The sequence below is a fragment of the Alexandromys fortis genome, unplaced genomic scaffold, assembly GCF_014885135.2.
Source record: "Alexandromys fortis isolate MF-2015 unplaced genomic scaffold, M_Fortis_MF-2015_v1.1 scaffold_218, whole genome shotgun sequence".
Classification (NCBI taxonomy): domain Eukaryota; kingdom Metazoa; phylum Chordata; class Mammalia; order Rodentia; family Cricetidae; genus Alexandromys; species Alexandromys fortis.
In genome coordinates this window covers 636,723-656,072 of record NW_026068112.1, presented here as the reverse complement: position 1 = coordinate 656,072, position 19,350 = coordinate 636,723, and the positions used below count along the sequence as shown (strand labels likewise).

The 19,350-nt window shown below is 38.8% G+C and overlaps 1 protein-coding gene across 8 annotated transcripts in view; it reads right to left on the bottom strand.

Annotated features, from left to right (window-relative positions):
* The window catches only part of Rprd2 (regulation of nuclear pre-mRNA domain containing 2), a 73,357-nt gene that overhangs the window by 12,734 nt on the left and 41,273 nt on the right, over positions 1-19,350 (bottom strand). For 4 of the 8 annotated variants that reach the window (XR_007589089.1, XM_050124724.1, XM_050124722.1 and 1 more), the window contains exons 3-10: positions 18,284-18,384; positions 17,336-17,413; positions 16,063-16,115; positions 14,906-15,032; positions 11,134-11,309; positions 9,201-9,483; positions 7,416-7,676; positions 4,205-4,405 (exon numbers count right to left, since the gene is read on the bottom strand). Coding sequence is in view for 6 of the 8 variants with exons in the window: in XM_050124724.1 (XP_049980681.1) it covers positions 4,205-4,405; positions 7,416-7,676; positions 9,201-9,483; positions 11,134-11,309; positions 14,906-15,032; positions 16,063-16,115; positions 17,336-17,413; positions 18,284-18,384 (1,280 nt within the window). In the remaining 2 variants the exon portion in view is untranslated. The remainder of the gene's footprint in view (positions 1-4,204; positions 4,406-7,415; positions 7,677-9,200; positions 9,484-11,133; positions 11,310-14,905; positions 15,033-16,062; positions 16,116-17,335; positions 17,414-18,283; positions 18,385-19,350) is intronic. The other 4 variants (XR_007589090.1, XM_050124725.1, XM_050124723.1 and 1 more) reach the window with 1 other exon arrangement.

Sequence of the window (19,350 nt, the reverse complement as noted above, 5' to 3'; positions counted from 1 at the left end):
TTGTTTTTTTTAAGACAGAATGTCACTATGTACGCCAGGCTGTCCTCAAACTTTCAGTCTTCCTTTCTCTTAATAAAGGTAGGATCACAGGCATGCATCACAGAGATTGCTTTCAAGACCAAGGCTGTGAAAGACAGCAATGACAAACAGAAAGCAGGCACCACAAAGACGGACAAAGCCAGACCAAGAGAAGTGCTGATATTAACATATAAAAATGCACAATTCCTGCTTTACCGCTAGGAAAACCCAAGGATTATTGGTTTGTACAAACTGACAACGATGAGATTCAATTCTGTTCACTAACTGACAAACCTCAGAACCATGAAAAAAAAAATCTTTATTGCAGGCTAAAGTTAATGAAATCAAAGTGCTCTGAAAATGAAACAAAACAAACCCCAGGATCTCCTTACATAGCTGGGATGGACGCATGGTATTTTTCCCTGCCAAAATTACAAATGTATACCGCCATGTCCAGGCAAAAAAACAGTCTAAAAGACAAAAAACTAAAAAGGAAGATTCTGTGAACCAACCATATTTTGTCAAGTTTATTCACTTCCTAGACATAAATGAAAATTTTAGTTCTTGCTAAATCTGCCAAAAGTATCTTTTGGTAAAGAAATATCTAAAGAAAATATTCCTGGGGGCTGGAGAGATGGCTCAGCGTTTAAGAGTGCCTGCTCTTCCAAAGGTCCTGAGTTCAATTCCCAGCAACCACATGGTGGCTCACAACCATCTGTAATGAGGTCTGGTGCCCTCTTCTGGCCTGCAGGCATACAAACAGAGAGAATATTGTATATATAATAAATAAATATTTAGAAAAAGAAAATATTCCTGATATTTCAGTTAGTGCTTCTTCAAAATATCAATTTAAAATCATATTTACTAAGGAATTTAAAAATTAACTCTCTTTGTGCACACGTGGCACCTACATGTAGGAGCCAGAGGTCAACTTCAGTATCAGCGTCTCAGGAGCCTCCACCTGTCTTTGAGGCAAGGTCTCACTGGGAGCTGGGGCTAACCCATCAGGCCAAGTCAGCCAGCCAACAGGATTCTTTTGTTACTGCTTCTCTGGCACAAGGATTCCAAACACAACTCCAGGCATGGATTTAATGTGGGTACTATGGATTAAGCTCAGGTCTTCATGCATGCACAGAAAACAATTTACTGCCTGAACAAATCCTAAAGTTAATTTCAGTAAATGGTCCTCATCATGGCACGTTCATACACCATGTGTCATTAAACTTCATTAGTCACCTCTCCTCCCTCCACCTTCCTCTCTGTGGACAGGAACTCCATCTGCTGTCATGCCACATCTATTTCACCCCCAACCACGATCTTTTCTTCACCTCTCATGGATCTTTATTTTAACATCTACACAGACAGACACAATTTATTATGCCTTTGAGAGAAAATATGGTTATTTCTATTTCTGTGTCTCGCTTAACACGATAATCTCAGTTACACCCGTTTCCCTGCAAATGTTGGGTTTTTTAGGTTCTTCATGAGGCTGGATTAAATTAGAAGGGCAGTGTACACATTTCATCTCTCTTGGCTGGTTCCATTTTCTGCCTACTGAAAGCAAGGCAATATTAACAGGGACACACAAGAATCCCTGTGCTGTGTTCATGTGAGTTCTTCAGATGTAGACCCAGGAGCAATCATATCTGAGCTCCATTTTCAGTCAGGAAAGTTCATCCTGACTTCCATGGTGGCTATACCAGATTACAAACCTACAGACCAGACACAAATTTTATTATTACTGTTTCTGCTTCACATACTGGCATAAATTGTGATCCTTCTCCCACTGCCTCTCAGGTAGGGGTCAATTGCACCATGTCTGTCCTTTATTTTTATTTTAAGACTAGATGCTCTAGAACTCATTATATACACCACACTGGCCTCAGACTCACAGGGATCCACCTACCTATAGCTCTCAAGTGCTGTGATTACTGGTGTGAGGTATGTATGACTACTATGTCTCAGACACTGTGGGCATGTGCTTTCCCAGAGCACTGTCTTCTCAGATGGACACTGTCAGGCCAGCGAGATGGCTCAGCAGGTAAGACACCTGATGCCAAGCCTGATGATCAGGGTTTGATCCTCAGCACCCACATTGTATGAGAGAACCAATTTCAACAAACTGTCCTTCAACAAATAAATAAATTAAAAAAGATATCAGACTTTCGTAATATTTGTAATGTGACGTTTCTGTCACTTTACTACATTTCTTTCATGTCAACAAGCCATGAAGTCTTTCTTTTGAAAATTTGTCAACAGATTGTGGATAACAAAAACAGAACAAAGTTCTAAGAAATTTTCTTTTCTTGTTTTGAGACAGGGTTTCTGAACTCAGATCTGCCTGCCTTTGCCTCTAGAGCACTGGGATTAAAGGTGTAAAAAAATTGTATTCTCAGGGTGGTAGTGGCACATGTCTTTAATCCCAGCACTCAGGCAGGAGGACTCTAAGATACAGTTATGCATCTGAAGGGAAAAAAAACTAATATGAATGACTTTTAATTTGTTACTCCATCTACAAGATGGTGGTAGAAAGGGGGAACCCAAGAGCACTGTAATCTCTCTTGAGTTGTACAAGATGAGCTGTTAGAGATTATCAAACCTTTTTTTTTAATTTATTTATTTATTATACAATATTCTTTCTGCGTGTATGCCTGAAGGCCAGAAGAGGGCACCAGACCTCATTACAGATGGTTGTGAGCCACCATGTGGTTGCCGGGAATTGAACTCAGGACCTTTGGAAGAGCAGTCAGTGCTCTTAACCGCTGAGCCATCTCTCCAGCCCCCTCAAACCTTTTTTTGTGCTTAAAACAAAACCACCACCACAACAACATAGTGCTAGAAAGACGGCTCACTGGTTAAGAGCACTGACTGCTTTTCCAGAGGTCCTGAGTTCAATTCCTGGCACCCACATGGTGGCTGACAACTGTTTGTAGCTCCACTTCTAGGGGATCTGACACCCTCACCCAGACATACATGCAGGCAAAAACACCAATACATATAAAAATAAATTATATATATGCATATTATACATACACACACACACTCACACACTCACACCACCACAGAAACAGAATCCCACTGTAGCCTAAGTTAGCCTTCAACTTGAAATCTGAGTATCCTAAGAACTGGGATTACTGGGAACATCAATTCTTTCCTGTCAGTTCCAATAGAGAGAGGTTTCAGATGATCACTGAATAGTATTTACTTTTATAAAATAAAATTCTTTAAGGATAAACAATAATTTATCCAGAACAGTTTGGAAGTAATACACAGCTGTAGTGCTCTACTCACAGCACAGGGCTCCTCACTAATACTGACATGTTACACTACACACATTCCGTGGCTGAGACTAGTCTATGCATTATAGGATATTTAACAACATCTGTCTGACCTGGTTTTATGATGCTGACACTGTTCTGGAATTCATAATTAATGGCATAATTATACTGAGATGCTTAAGAAAGGTTGTGCAGGTATCTAGGTAACAAGAATTGAAAGATCAGGTAAGACTCATGAAAAACAGAAGCACTTTTATGTAGAAGATGTAACTGGGAAGGCCAAAAAGAGAAGTTTAAATGAGGCACAGATTACAGATAGAAGAAAAAAAAAGACGTATTATAGGTCAACATTAGACCTCAACACACACCAGGTAGTGGTGGTGAACTCCTTTAATATCAGCACTTGGGAGGCAGAGGCAGGTTGATTTCTGTGAGTTCAAGGCCAGCCTGGTCTACAGAATGAGTTCCAGGACAGTCAGGGCTACACAGAAAAACCTTGTCTTGAAACTACCCTCATAAAGGGAAAAAAAAAAAAAAAAACAACACACACTAACCCTATACTGAAATTAATATAACCCTCCAATGGTGCCATGGTGCAGGTCAGAGTATTAAATAATCAAGAAAACTGGTTTTCAGTTTTAACATCACACATCAGACAGGCTTAACCAACCAAGTCACAGCAACAAGCCTCGTTTTCCTATCTTAATGGGATGGTAACAGACTAGCTAATATTTAGTCTGTTTCAATGTTGACATTTTCAATTCTATAAATGCCACTTCACAAGTGATAACTATAAAGGCACTAAGGAGTTAACTATAGTGTACATTTCATGACTTTGGATTCTTAGAATTAGAATACAAGTTTACACTGTTACACAATTCAAGTCCCTCTGGCACATGTCTGTTTACCTTGGAGTGCAGGGGCTGACTGTGTCTGGGTTTTGGAAAGAGCAGAGAGAATGCTCTCTGGGGTGATCTCCACCTTCGAGAGGATATTTGCCAGAGGGTTGTGAGATGTTGTTGTGGCAGGAGCAGGTGTTTTCAGGCCACTGGTGAGGTTGCAAGGACTGGTAGGTGTTGCTGGAGAAGGTCTTGATGCAGAACTGACCCCTGGTGGCAGAAAGATGAACTCAAGAAAATGCAATACTCAATTCATGACACTTTCCACTCAATGAATGATTGTTTAATAGTAATTTTTGTGACTTATGTACAAATTGTGCCCATTCTGACACATACAAAGATAAACACCTGAAAATATGAACTGTTCTATTTAGAATATTCTTAAAACAAACAAGCATTATGTTATTTTCACACACATTGGTTTTCACAGTAGCAACCAGACAACCTACTTCTACTTTGATGATATGCCTGGTGTGTGGGCTGTGGTGGGGGGTGTGGAGATCAGTGATGTGGGATGTCCTTCTGTATATGTGTTGCTTTTATTGGTTGACGAATAAAGCTGTTTCGGCCAATGGCTTAGCAAAGTAAAGACAGGCAGAAAATCCAAACAGAGATATAGAGAGTGGGTGGAATCAAGGAGATGCCATGTAGAAGCTGAAGGAGGAAGATGCCACAATATTACTAGTAAGCCAGTCTCGTGGCAATACATAGATGCATAGAAATGGGTTAATTTAAGATGTAAGAGCTAGCTTGGAATACACCTGAGCCATTGGCCAAACAGTGTTGTAATTAATATAGTTTCTGTGTGATTATTCCAGTCTGGGAGTCTGGGAAATGAAAGCACAGTCTCTGCCAACAGGTTGGAAGTGGGGGGAAGGGATGGGGTAGTGACGACAAGCCTATGTTATTGGCCAGTGTTTTTCTTTGAAACAATCTTTAAAATGACATTATACAAACAAACTCCTTTACACTTTTACACCTCAAAATATTGGGTTGGTTATTAACACATTAAAAGGGGAAATGCAGACAGGAGAAAATAAGTAAATGAAAAATAGTCTAATTAAAAGAATAGATACTATCTTTTCAAGGTTGACCATGACAACGGAAAGGGTTGGTAACAGTTAAATTTCCAACTACTAGGTATATAAAGGAGTATACTCTCTTAGGTAACAATTTAGTCCTAACACATGAAAATACTTTTAAAAAATCTACATGCTGTTTTTTGGTTTTGTGTTTTTGAAACAGGGTCTCCAGCTGTGCAGTGATAGCACACACACTTTTTTTTTCTGGCACACACATTTAATAGCAGCACTAGGGAGGCAGACGCAAGCATATCTCTTTGTGGGTTTGAGGCCAGCCTGGTCTACAGAGTGAGTTCCAGGCCAGGCTCCAAAGCTACAGAGAAACCCTGTCTCAAAACAAACAAACAAACAAACAAACAAACAAACAAACAAACACCAAAAACCAAACCAAACTGAACAAACAAACAAAAAAGAAATAGGGTCTTAACAATATAACCAATGTTGGCCTAGAATTCTCATTCTTCCTCATGGTTTTCTGAGTGTCAGCATTGTCTAGGCCACATGCTAATCCCTACCCCCAAATAACACAGTGGGCAGATCACAGATGAAATATCTGTTTCCCCATCTTTCTGCAGTTGCGTGTTGTACATTCTAGTGTTTTTATTGTTGTTGTTGTTACTGTGTGGAGAATGGGGGAGCGTGTGGAGATCAGATGACAATTCTGTGGAGTCAGATCTCTCCAGTTACATAAGATCCGGAGAATAGTCAGGAGGTGGTGGTGTACGCTTTTAATCCCAGCATTTAGGAGGCAGAGACAGACGGATCTCTGAGATTGAGGCCAGCTTGATCTACAAAGCAAGTTCCAGAACAGCCAGGATTGACTGCTTTAGAGAGAAACCCTGTCTTGAATTAAAAAAACAAACAAACAAACAAAAAACCCAAACAATAACAAAAACAGATCTTGAGAATTGAATGCAGGGCTCATCAGGTTTGCATAGCAAAGATCTCAGCATTCTTTACAAAGCAAAATGCTGAAAACATAGTAATGTGATATCTAATAACAAGGACTATCATACATTACAATTAAAGTTGACATAGATAAATTTTCTTTTCTTGTGTGTGTGGTATATGCACAGGTACACTCATTCACGTGTATGCACCTGGAGGCCAAGTGACATTGGGTGTCTTCTGTCACTATCTAATTTCAGGAGACAGTGTCTCAAACACTAAAACTGGAGCTTTATGTTTCTTCTAGACTGGTTGCCAACCTCAACCTGTCTCCACTCACTCCAGATGGTGGGGTACACACATGGCTAAGCCTAGTTTTTACATGGGTGACGGTGATCTGAACTTAGATACTTATGCATCAGGCATGCCGTTCTCTGGACCATTTCCCTATCCACTCTCATCTTTTTTTCCAGAAAGGGTTTCATGTAGCCAGGCTATCCTTGAACTCCGGATTCTCCTGTTCTTCTTCCAACACGGAGACTATAGATATGTACCATCACAACCAGCTAGCTGTTTAGACAATTATTTAATGACATAAAAATGTGTGATATCATAAAGTTTTTAAGTAAAATGGCTTAAAAATAATATAGACAATGTTTATTTTTTCTTAGTTTTTCGAGACAAAGTTTCTTTGTGTATCGTTGGTTCTCCGTTCCAATCGTTGGTAAGTTCCATTACTATATAGAGCAGAACGTACTCAACTTCACAGAGATCCGTTTGTCTCTGCCTCCAAAGTGCTGGGATTAAAGGTATGCAGCACCACTGCCCAGCCAACATTTCAACTACCAATAGTATTACAAATATTTAATCCATCAAATTCACGCATCCATGCATATTTGTGGGTGGTTTGTTTTGGCACAGTAAGATTATTTTTGAGCTTTTTTAAAATAATGTCTATCCATTTGTTAATGTATTTAAAATGAAAAAATTTGTCAGACGATGATGGCACACCCCTTTAATCCCAGAATTTGGTAGACAGAGGCAGGCGGATCTCTGTGAGTTTGAGGTCAGCCTGACCTACAGATCGAGTGTCAGGACAAGTTATAAAGCTACGCTACGCAGAGAAACCCTCCCACCAAAAAAAAAAAAAAATTGAAGAAATTTCACCATTAGCAATAAAAAAAAAATTGATGGTTCAGTGAAAACCAAGATGGAATCCAGGTTTTACCATCCTCACTAGGCTCACTTACCAGTGTTTTTCATGACTGAAGTTAAGCTGCTAAGGATGGAACTAATTTTTGCCAGATCCACATTTGCCAGGTTTGGCAAAACCAAAGCAGGGGAAGGGGACAGAAGCGAAGTGTTCATGGGCTTTGGAAGAGGTGGAGCTGCTGTCGTGGGCACAGTTGCTGGGGCACACGGTGAGGCCTTCGAGACACTTTCTGTTGACTTTGTGGGTACAGAAGTGGAGACAGCTGGTTTTTCCAGAGGTTTTTCTTTCCTGTCCTCTACTGTTTGAACAAATAAGAGGCAATGTTATAACCTATTTTCTAGATTTTACTTTCAGTATGAACCAATATTATGTCCCTAATATTTCCTACTCTGAGGGCAAAAGCCCTACTCTCACTTTATGGTTTAAAAACAAAACAAAACATAAAAGCCCCACCAGTTCCTAGCAGCCATATTAGATGGCTCAAAACCCCTGTAACTGCAACTCCAGGGGAGTAGATGCCCCCTTCTGTCTTATGGGGGTATACACATAAACAAATATAAGAGAGGGCTGGAGAGATGGCTCAGTGGTTAAGAGCACTGACTGCTCTTCTAGAGGTCCTGAGTTCAATTCCCATCAACCACATGATGGCTCACAACCATCTGTAATGAGATCTGATGCTCTCTGACCTACAGGCATACATGCACACAGAGTACTGTATACATAACAAATAAATAAACCTAAAAAAAAATACAAAATAAAAAAATCAGTCTTTATAGTTTATGATCATTCCCACCATAAATTATCTGTATTTTACTTATTAACATGAATTATTTTATGCACATGACTGCTTTTTTTGTCGGCATGTTATGTGTATATGTATGCAGCTCCCCAAGAGGCCAGAAGATGTGTCCTCTAAAAGAGCAGCAGTGCTCCTACCTGCTGAGCCATCTCTCCAGGCCTTAGGTACTAATTTGAAACTGCAATTTCTTTAAGTCTTAAATTTTGGAAATACACTCCTCTTACTACTTTAAAGAACACAGGGTAAGTAGTGTATTTAATTCAACACAAGCCAAACTACTTAATAAAAATAATTATAAAAGTGCAGATGTCAGACAAACACCATTTAAGGTTAGTTCTGAAAATTAATTAATCAACTGCAGCTTTGGAATTCTTTTTCCTTAAATTATTTTTGGATTTATATATGTTTATGAATATTATGTCTCTATTTATGTACGCCACATTTTTCCTGGTGTCCAGGGAGGTTACAAGAAGTGTCAGATCTCTTGGAACTGGAGTTAAAGACAGCTGCGAATTGCTATGCAGGTGTTGGAAACTGAACCCAGGTTCTTTGCCAGAGCAGCAAGTGCTTGTAATTGCTGAGCCATTTCTTCAGACCAGTCAAATTAAAAAAACACAAACAAAAGTTTATAAAAAGTTATAAATTCTTGTAATATATTTTGTTTATCTCAACATATCCAAATTTTGTTTTGTTTGTTCAAAACAGGGTTTCTCTGTGTAGCTCTGGCTGTGCTGGAACTCTCTCTGTAGAGCAGGCTGGCCTTGAACTAATAGAAGATCCACCTGCTTCTTCTTCCTGAGTGCTGGGATTAAAGGTATGTATTGCTGCCACCACCACCTGACATATCCAAAATATTTTTTTTCAGTAAGGTATAAAAATAAAAATCATTTCTGAGCACTAGGATACAGCTCAGAGTTAAGTGCCTGTGAAAGGCCCTGGGTTTGATCTCCGGTACCATGAAAAAGCAAGTTTGGCTAAAAATTAGCAGGAAAACAACGTCAATACAGAATATAGGCTACTTACCAATGATTTTTGATCCATCATCTTCTACATCAGAGAGTTCCATGTCTTGCACATCACGGTTATCTGTCACAGGCTCAGGTGTGGCAGATTTTTCACTCTCCATGGCTGGTGACTGGGATTCCTCACCTCCCATTCCCTGAAACGGAGACTCAGAACCAGTTGGGGAAGGAGCATCCATACTTGGAGAAGGAACTGGCGATTCCTCGGGATCAGGAAGGGTTGACTTCAATTGATCCAACTTCTTCTTTAAGTTGTTTACTCTGTTAGCGAAGGTTTTATAAGCCTAAGTAAGAGAGGGGGGAAAAAAAAGACATTATTTCTCTGAAAAAAAACGAACACCCAGCCACCATTTTGACTATGATCACATTTCCTCATTATTAAAAACAACGAGAACAAAACAAATCATCTGTTGAGCACAGAGTAGTCTGGATATCTACTGTGTTCAGTGAATATTACAACCCAGTCATCGGAGTTAAAAATGTGTTTTTGTTTTTTTTTGGTTTCACTGTGTAGCCCTGGCTGTCCAAGAACTCACTCTGTAGACCAGGCTGGCCTCAAACTCAGAGTTCCACCTGCCTGTCTCCCAGTGTTGGAATTAAAAGTTGTGAGCTACTACTGCCCAGCTTTCCACACATATACACATAACCGTCTCCCTCTCCTTCCCTTTCTATATGTGTACACATTTATATACATGTATAATATACATTATATAAAATAACTCACATTTATTTTGGGGGTGGGCATACAGGTATGTAGGTGTCACAGCACACATATAGAGGTCAGAGGAAAATTTGTGGGAAAGCTGGTTTTCTCCTCTCACACTAGTCCCAGGGACTGAATGCAGGACATCAGGTTTGGCAGCAAGTGCCTCTACCCTCTAAGCCATCTCATCAGCCCCCAAAACTATTATAGTCTATATATACTGAGTCATATATGTTTTACCCATATATATTTCTAGTCTTAGTTTTCATTTCTATAACACTGTGAACCCCTAAAAATAAATAAACAAACAAATAAATGAATGAATGAATGAAACAAGGAGGAAAAAAGAACCCATCAAGGCATGATAAGCAAAACAATCAAAAGCAGAGGGACCATTACAATAAGTTACTATGGTAACCTAGGCTGTCTAGAGCTTGGAGGAAAACACTTCTTGTTATTTGAAGCTGAAACCTTTAATTAAAACATTCTAGGGAAAAAAAGAAAGAAAAAAGAACAAGGAAAAAAATTCTAGGAAACAACTGCAGGCTTCTTTTAAGGTCTACCCCTATAAGAATAAAGTCCCCAAACTTCCATATGTTTGTGTTTTCTCTTTGTGAATACGCATGGGGGAGGGGTCATTATACCTTCCCCCTCAAGAAACCTATTTCGCTCTGGCACCCTGAATCAGCAAATCCTTGCTTCTTTGATCACTTGTATGTTAAAAATTACAAGAGTACTCCTAGTTTTCATGGTACTCCAGCTTTTAAAAAAAACCTCTACAGATGGGCAAAGGTGGTGCACGTCTTTAATTCCAGCACTTGGGAGGCAGAGGCAGGAGGATCACTGAGTTCTAGGCCAGTTTGGTCTACAGAGCAAGTTCCAGGAGAGGCTCCAAAGCCACACAGAGAAACCGGTCTTGAGGGGAAAAAAAACAACTTTGTAATAGTCCAAATGTATAAGGCACTATAGAAAGAACATAAATATCACACACACACAAAAGGAAAAAGGGGGGAAACGAGAAAGAAATACTAATGCACAATGGTTAGGATGTTTATGAATGTCAGTATCTGAGGGACGACCCATGTCTTAATCTAATCAGCACTTTTTACTATTCAAGAGTAATTTCTTTATGTGTCTAATGTCTAATGCTTATTCTCAGTGTTACTCACCCTATGTAAAAAGTATCTGACATACAATAAGTATTCAATATAAAATAGTTGCAATTACTTACGTTGGCCACCACTTTCACTTCCTTGTACTGTGCTTCATAGAAAATTCCAGCATTTTCTAGTGCTTCTGTTAGGGAGGGCCCGTTTTTCACCTGTTTATCTAATCCATTCACAAACTCCTCTAGCTTTGAACTTGCTTCTTCAAATTCTTTGGAAAACTTCTTTCCCCCTGTTTTATCTAAAAGAATGGAGAAAATATTTATATTAAAATTAGAAAAGTAAAAACATTAATCTCAGCCATGTGGTAGTGGCACACGCCTTTAATCCCAGCACTCAGTAGGCAGAGGCAGGTGTATCTCTGAGTTCGAGACCAGTCTGTTCTACAGAGTGAGTTTCAGGACAGCCAAACAGAGAAACCCTGTCTTAAGGGGAAAAAAATATTTTGAGTAAAATTCCTTTCCATGCAACAGTTCTTACTGTTCTGTGACACTTTTCCTGCTGCGTTAGCTGAAAATTATTTTTGTTTTGAGTGTGAGACTATGTAGTTAATGCTGGCTTCAAACTCATGGTCTCCTGCCTCAGCTCCCCAAGTGACGAGAGTCCTAGAATGTGCCACCACATCTGTTTTCTAGTGTACGATATTTCTCGTCCCAACTTTAAGACAGAGTTTCAATAAATTGTTTAGGTTGTCCTTCAGTGACTGATATTATAGACTTGTGCCACCAGGCTATAATCACAATAACAGTTTTACCTTTAAGAAGTTAAACCAACACCTCCCCCGAGACACACACACACACAAACAAACACAAACTTGTGATTGTTCCAAATGAAGGTGCCTATAAAAAGATAAAGTTCACCCGAAAGAGTTATTATTTTTCTTTTTTTTAAACATTTATTTTTAGCCAGGCAGTGGTGGTGCATACCTTTAATCCCAGGATGAAGGAAGCAGAGGCAGGTGGATCTCTGTGAGTTCAAGGCTAGTCTGGTCTACTGAGTAACTTCCAGTACAGCCAGGGATAGACAGAGAAACCCTAGTAAAAAACAAAAACAAAACAAACAAACAAAAAAAAACCTACCAAACAAATTTATTTTTAAATTTTATGTGTATGGGCAAGTGTTTGTATGTATGTGCACCACATGCAGGCCCTTGATGCCCTGGAACTGGAATTACAAGCCAATGGCGGTGAGTCATCCAGCATGGGTACTGAAAACTGAATCCGGGTTCTCCTGAAGGATAGCAAGTGCGCTTAACCACTGAACCACCTCTCTAGCCCCATCGGTCACTTCTTTTAGCCATACTCGTCCTTAGGAATATCATATGAAGCTCCATTCTCTTTACCTGTATCTACTTTCTGTAGTACAGAAGGTTCTAACACATGTCTCTCATATGAGAAGCCACAGTTCAGAGAAGTCAAGTCATCTCATACAGTACTCACTCTTCTATGAAAGTGTCCTTAAAATTCAACAAATGCTTCTCTTCTAATGCCTGCTGGAATAGAGCTGTGGATGGATATGGGCATTCATTCTGTCTTTGCCTTTCATTAGCTATGCAACTTGAGCCTACTAATCTCTCTTCATGAGGCCTGTTTTCTCATGGGTATAACAGAGCTTTAGAAAATGCTTCCAGGTTTTGATTGAGATTAAATTAGATGGCCTGTGTTCAAGTTAAAGTATGGTACAGTGGACAGGGATAATATTCAATATCCAATGGATAATATTCAAGTCACTCTGATTAGCAAGTATAATATCACTTATTCTGTCAAGACTTTTTGTTTATATTCAATGGACACACCCTTAGAGATATTACAGAATAAAAGCCCAAGCATCTTCATCTTTGGTGACTAAATACACATTTATGTATTTAGTAAATTTATGTCACTGTTGTAGAACATGAGCAGACGCTAGAAGTACACCTGGGCTGCTGGGAAGTGTTTAAAAACAGCGTGCACTGCTTTTATTTCTTTCCCCATCATGGTTTAGTATAAAGCCTTGCAAGGTACATGGCTGGTTTTGTTTTACACGAAAGTGGTCTTGTTCTAATTTATGGTCTACATTCCCCTTCTTCCTCTTTGTAGTCCCTAGCTGCAGTGGTTCAACACAGCTACTCCGTTCTTTAGAGCATGTTCTAACTTTATGTAGATAATGCAGGTGGACAAGCTAGATTGTTAGAGGCAAAAATGGGAACATTAAACAAACACCACAGTGCTTACTAACAGCATTATGATTCTGCTATAAAATGTGGATTTTCCTCTTTGGGGAGAAAGCTTATAACTATTTTGTATGGCTTATCTGGAAACTTCTGTAAATCTTATGTTCTATGACTTTAATCCCAGCACTCTGGAGGTGGAGACAGAGGCAGGTGAATCTCTGAGCTCGAGGCCAGCCTATTCTACAAAGTGAGTCCAGAACAGCCAGGGTTTACACAGAAAAACACTGACTCAGAGAACGAAAAAACAAACAAGGAAAGAAAAACTTACATCCTAGTAAAATATTGTTATTCCATAAATAATTGAAGTAAAACATGGCACAGAAAGGAACAAAATGAATAGCTAACCATCATTTATTCATTATTTCAAAAACATGCATCAAGCGCAGATATGTGTAATTGTTCAAACGAGTATAGAAATAGTCAATTAAAAGATAATCTCTGATTGTAAGAGGCTTATCTTCTAATAAATTATGAGTATAATTATATAAAATCATAATATAAAAAGGAGAAGACAATAGAGCAACCTTACTAAAGAATATACTCAAATCAATTAACCACAAAGGGGAAACAAAACTGTTTATATCTAATTCAATATAACAAGAAAGTGAAAAGAGCAGGAATTTAGGGGCTGGAGAAATGGCTCAGTGGTTAAGAGCATTGCCTGCTCTTCCAAAGGTCCTGAGTTCAATTCCCAGCAACCACATGGTGGCTCACAACCATCTGTAATGAGGTCTGGTGTTTTTTTTCTGACCGGCAGACATACACACAGACAGAATATTGTATAATAAATAAATAAAGTTTTAAAAAAAGGAGTAGGAATTTATATACAAAGCCAGGTGCGCTGGTATACAAGAGGTTCAGGCAGGCAGATCTTTTTGAGTTCAAAACTAGCCAGGCATATAGAGTGATAACAAGCAAGCAACTCCCTGTCTCAAAAATGAAAAAACAGGGGCTGGAGATATGGCTCAGGGGTTAAGAGCACTTGCTGCTCTTGCGAAGGACCTGGGTTGTTTCTACATTCACACGGTGGCTTACAACCATCCTTAACTCTAGCCCAGCATCAATGCCTTCTTTTGGCCTCTGTAGGCACGAGGCACAGATGTGATGCACATATAGACAGTCTGGCAAAATACTGATACATATAAAATAAGTAAGTCTTTAACGCCCCCCCCCCCCAAGAAACCCAGGAAACTTCCTCCCCTCAGGGGAATTGATTTATTTATAAGGTTCATACAAATCAAACTGCTACGTCAATGGAACACAATCACTTCTGAAAATTGCTTTACCTGAAGGGGTTGAGGAATCCTCCCCACTCCTCTTTAAATACTCTGTAATGATCCCACCCAGAACTAGGTTTAATGTTCTTTTTATGGGGCAAACCAGTCTGCAAGAAAGAAAACTTTGAGCTTTTTTTGTTGGTGATATTGCTTTGTTGTTGTTGTTGTTTTAATAAAACAGGTTTACTCTGTGTAACTCTGGCTGTCCTGGAACTTGCTTGGTAGACCAGCCTGGCCTTGAACTCACAAAGATTCAACCACCTCTGCCTCTGGAGGGCTGGGATCAAAGGTGTGCACCACCATCACCTGGTTACTTTGAGCTACTTTATTTAAGGATGTGTTTGTTACCTTTTAAACACTTGAGAGTTTCTGTGCTGCAAACATCCACTCTCATAGTTGACAACTGTTTCTCCTTCAGTTCTATCTGATCTTCTGATCGTTTGTATGTCAACAATTCTTCAATGAAGGCCTGAGACTGAACAGACAACAATCAATTCTCATTCGTAAGATCAAATATTCTCTCCCCTAGATATGTAAGACTAATGACTAAAGAAGCCCTAAGAGGAAAAATAAATTCTTTTACTTTTCCTCAGACAACAGAAATCAATCTTCAACTCCCAGTCAAAAACCATATTCTTAATTACATACTTATTTTAAAACTTACTTTTAGTTCTTGAAGACAGTTTTACTATTTAGCCCTTGCTCCACAGATCAGGCTGACCACAAATTTGTCCCTGTCCCCTGAGTGCTAGGATTAGCCTTCACAACCGCAATCAATAAGTTATAAAAACAAAACCAAAAAAAAACCCAAAAAACCAAAACTTTTATTTACATTAAAAAATTTGGGCTGGAGAGATGGCTCAGAGGTTAAGAGCACTGGCTGCTCTTCCAGGGGTCCTGAGTTCAGTTCCCAGCAACCACATGGTGGCTCACAATCTATAATGAGATTTGGTGCCAGAAGACTACATAATAAATACATAAATAAATAACTATTAAGAATGTTTTTATCTTCTAATTTAATTTTCATTCTGTACATATGTGTAGGCGCACAGCACCATGGTGCATGTGGAGACCAGAGGATAACTCTTCCAGAGTCAGCTCTCTCCCTTCATCACGTGGACCTCAGTTATTAAACTCAGGCTTGGTGGCATTCTACCCAGTCCCTAATTATTAAAGTTAATTTACAGATACAGGGTTAACATCGAAACAAAAGCCCCTTACACCCTCCCTAAACGTAATTATATTCTGTGCTGCTCTAAGAAAATTTTAAGTTTAGTAGCATTAAATTAAAGAAGGCTCCCTGGTAACATACACTAAACACACAGTTTAGCGGGCAACAGATGTTCTACACTGTTGTTTCTTCACTAGGAAAACAGACAGAACTCTAGGTAATCTAATCCTATTCAGATTCCCCATGTACACATGAGCAGAAATAAATATGACTAGGAACTGTGACTTCAATGGTGAATAAATTATTTTTACTATACTTAAATTCTGGAACTTACTCGAAACTCAGCAACTATCTTAGATTTGAGAGCAGCTTTTGGATTCGTGGATGCTGTTGAATGAAAAAAAAAATCAATAAGAATACAACACAAAGACTTTACCAAATCTAGGAAAATCTGAGATATCGAGTTAAGGGTGTACTCTGCAAACATACGGCAGCCATGCACACATAAATCAGAATATAATCCTGCAGCAAAATAATTGGCTATGAAGTTTAAATACTCCTAAACATAACCAATAGAAAAATAAACTATTTAGATAAGTCTAACAACTTACCTCCAAAAGACTTGTTAAGTCCCAGAATTAATGATTTGGAGACACTGAGGAAGATACATGAAGCACCACCCTCTAGTCTCATTAAGTGTAAGAAAATCTCAGTATCTCAATGTAAGAGTGTCCAAGAACAAGACATCCAATTAATCCTGAGTACTTGCTGAAGAAAATTATTTATCAACTTCCATCTGGCTAAGTTTAGATTTTTTTTTTTAGCCGACTCAGTTCATAGCAACAAAAGATCTAAATGCATTATCACTGCACTTGAACTTTGGCTTCCGTTGTTCCTAAGCATGCAATGTATGACCAAAAGGATGACAGAGGACTCCCTTAACCATGATGAGTAAGTATCATATGCTTGATGGAGCAAAACATCCCAACTCTCTTGTTTCACCTCCCACTTCTCCACTGTCCTCCACCTTGTTCCCTCCAAACCTTCCAGTCTCTCGACAGTCCTCCGTTTGCCCACAACAGTCTATAACATGCAGCATTCCTCTCCCTTGATATCATGCTGGGTAAATAGGACAAACACAACAGTAGCTCCAGATAGAGAATGAGTTTCTGGCCAAAATTGGAGGCCCATGTCTAATCTGGTAGAGTGTATCCCCAAATCTGAAGGCTTTCATGGCTCCCAGAGAAATGCTTCTTAATGCCTAGTCTCCTCTTCAGCTTTGTGGTGTAAACCAGCCGCCTCTAACTCCGCACATCTCTGAATGTGGAAATTAGCCTGGTACTATCAAGCTTTTTTTTCTTCTTTCAATCCCCCAACTACTCTTGGATCTTCACTCAAACCCTTTTTCTGCATTTCCTCTGTTTAACAGTAGTTTTTAAAAGAAGTAACTTCATGCTGGCTTGATTAGTCTAAGACTGGGAACCTCCCAGGCCTAGAAACACAGGCTTGCCCATGGTTTATGCCAGGTACGGTGTCAAACGGTCTACAGTTTCTTCTGCTCCAAAAGGAGGAGGTAATTTTATATTAGTTGAGATTTTGTTCCTTACTTTGTGATTTCTTCCACTGCTTATTCGGTTGTTTGTTCAGATTTTCTTTCAGCTGCTTCTGAGTTTTGAAAGTGGTACCTGGAAAACATTGCAGTTTTTGCAGTCTGGCATTATGGGAAGCTGTTCTGTCTGTCCACTCCAGTGCCAAAGATGTAGCAAGAAAAAGGTAATCCAAGACTGTGTAGTTTCTTTCATTTTTTTCTTTTATTTTTATAAAAACAAAAATAGACAATACCCACCAAATCTAAGAAGCTATTAAATAAATGTAATTTCTGCAATTAATGAAATCTCCCGTTCTGAAAGAGAATAAGGCAGAGGCTAAAAATAAGTTTCTTTTGAATAGAACACAAATGTGTATGCAGGATTCAACAGCTTCTTAGAAGGTGTTCTTTTAAAAGCCAATTTCTAGTGAAATGATGATCATGGCAATAATTACCATGAACTTCTATTTGGTGGTTTAATAACATAAATCTTATATATAAGAACTAATTTACTTAACACACACATACACACACAAACACACAAAGAATAGATATATAATTATTGCAAAATGAAATCAAATGGAGCTTAGAGACTATACAATTATGTTCACCACCAAACAACTTAAAGATGTGAAACCATGCCCAAACTTCCCCAACAGTAGGAGGACAGAACAGTATTTACCAAACATAATCAATGAATAGTAATATTTAATGAAAGCAAACACAGAAAAATAACCAGATGACTATCATCATTTAACATATTTACTGTTTTTAGTCAGCAGAAACAAAGGTCCAACTACCTATCCCAACCAATTTAATTAAGTCCAGATAGTCATATTTTTATGTATTTAATTTTAAACAAATCAGGCCAGATTCCTTTACCACTTTAGTATTATACAACAGGACTGGACCTGTGGATACAGACAGAATTGCAAAGATTGACTTTTAGGTAAAAAAAGGCACTTACTTAAAGCTTCTCTCAATGCCACAATCATGTCTTCTGGGTACACATTTCTATCTTCCCAGATTTTAAAGATTCGCTCTATTGACTTAGAGACGGATGGATCCCTAAAAGAAAAGTAAAATATACAAATACTGAGCTAGAGATGGCTCAGTGGTTAACAGCATTGCCTGCTCTTCCAAAGATCCTGAGTTCAATTCCCAACAAACATATGGTAACTCACAACCATCCATAATGAAGTCTGGTGCACTCTTCTGGCCTGCAGGCATACATACAGGCAGAATACTGTATAAACTAACAAACTAACAAGCCGGGCAGTGATGATGGTGCAGGTACTCTGTGATTTTGAGGACAACCTGGGCTACAGAGTTAAGTACCAGGACAGGCTCCAAAGCTATACGGAGAAACTCTGTCTCCAAAAAAATCTAATTAATTAGTTAATTAATTAAAATATATAAAAATATTGACATATCCTCAAACTAGAAATCTGTGAATAAAGTTACCAACAATTTAGTATCTAGCAAATTTCTTGTGTTATTTTTTTAGTTTTGTTATTTATTTTATTTTAAAAAAAGAAAACAAACTATCTTTTTCATTTTACATAGCAATCCCAGTTCCCATCCCATCCCCTCCCTTTTCTCCCTTCCCCCATCCACTCCTCAGAGAGGGTAAGGCACATTGCTTTGGGGAAGGTCCTTTTTAATTCTGAGAAAAGATCTACTATTCACTGCACTTTATGTGCTTTGTCTGCATGCACACACATGGGCCACGATATCTCTGAGTTAGAGCAACGAATGGTTTTGAGTCCCATGTGGATGCTGGGTACCAAACCTGGGTCCTCTGGAAGGACCAGCAAGTACTCTTTACTGACCCAATCCTCCAGCCATATGTATACTTTTAAATATTTATTCCTACATTACTTATTGCTAAAGAAAATTACCTTATTCAACACTTTATCAATGACAAAAATGAGGCTACAGATATATAGTAAACATTGTGATGCTTGTAAGATACATGTAGTGTGTATACTCATGCAGACACTGATCTGCCCACACATGTAGTGTGTATACTCA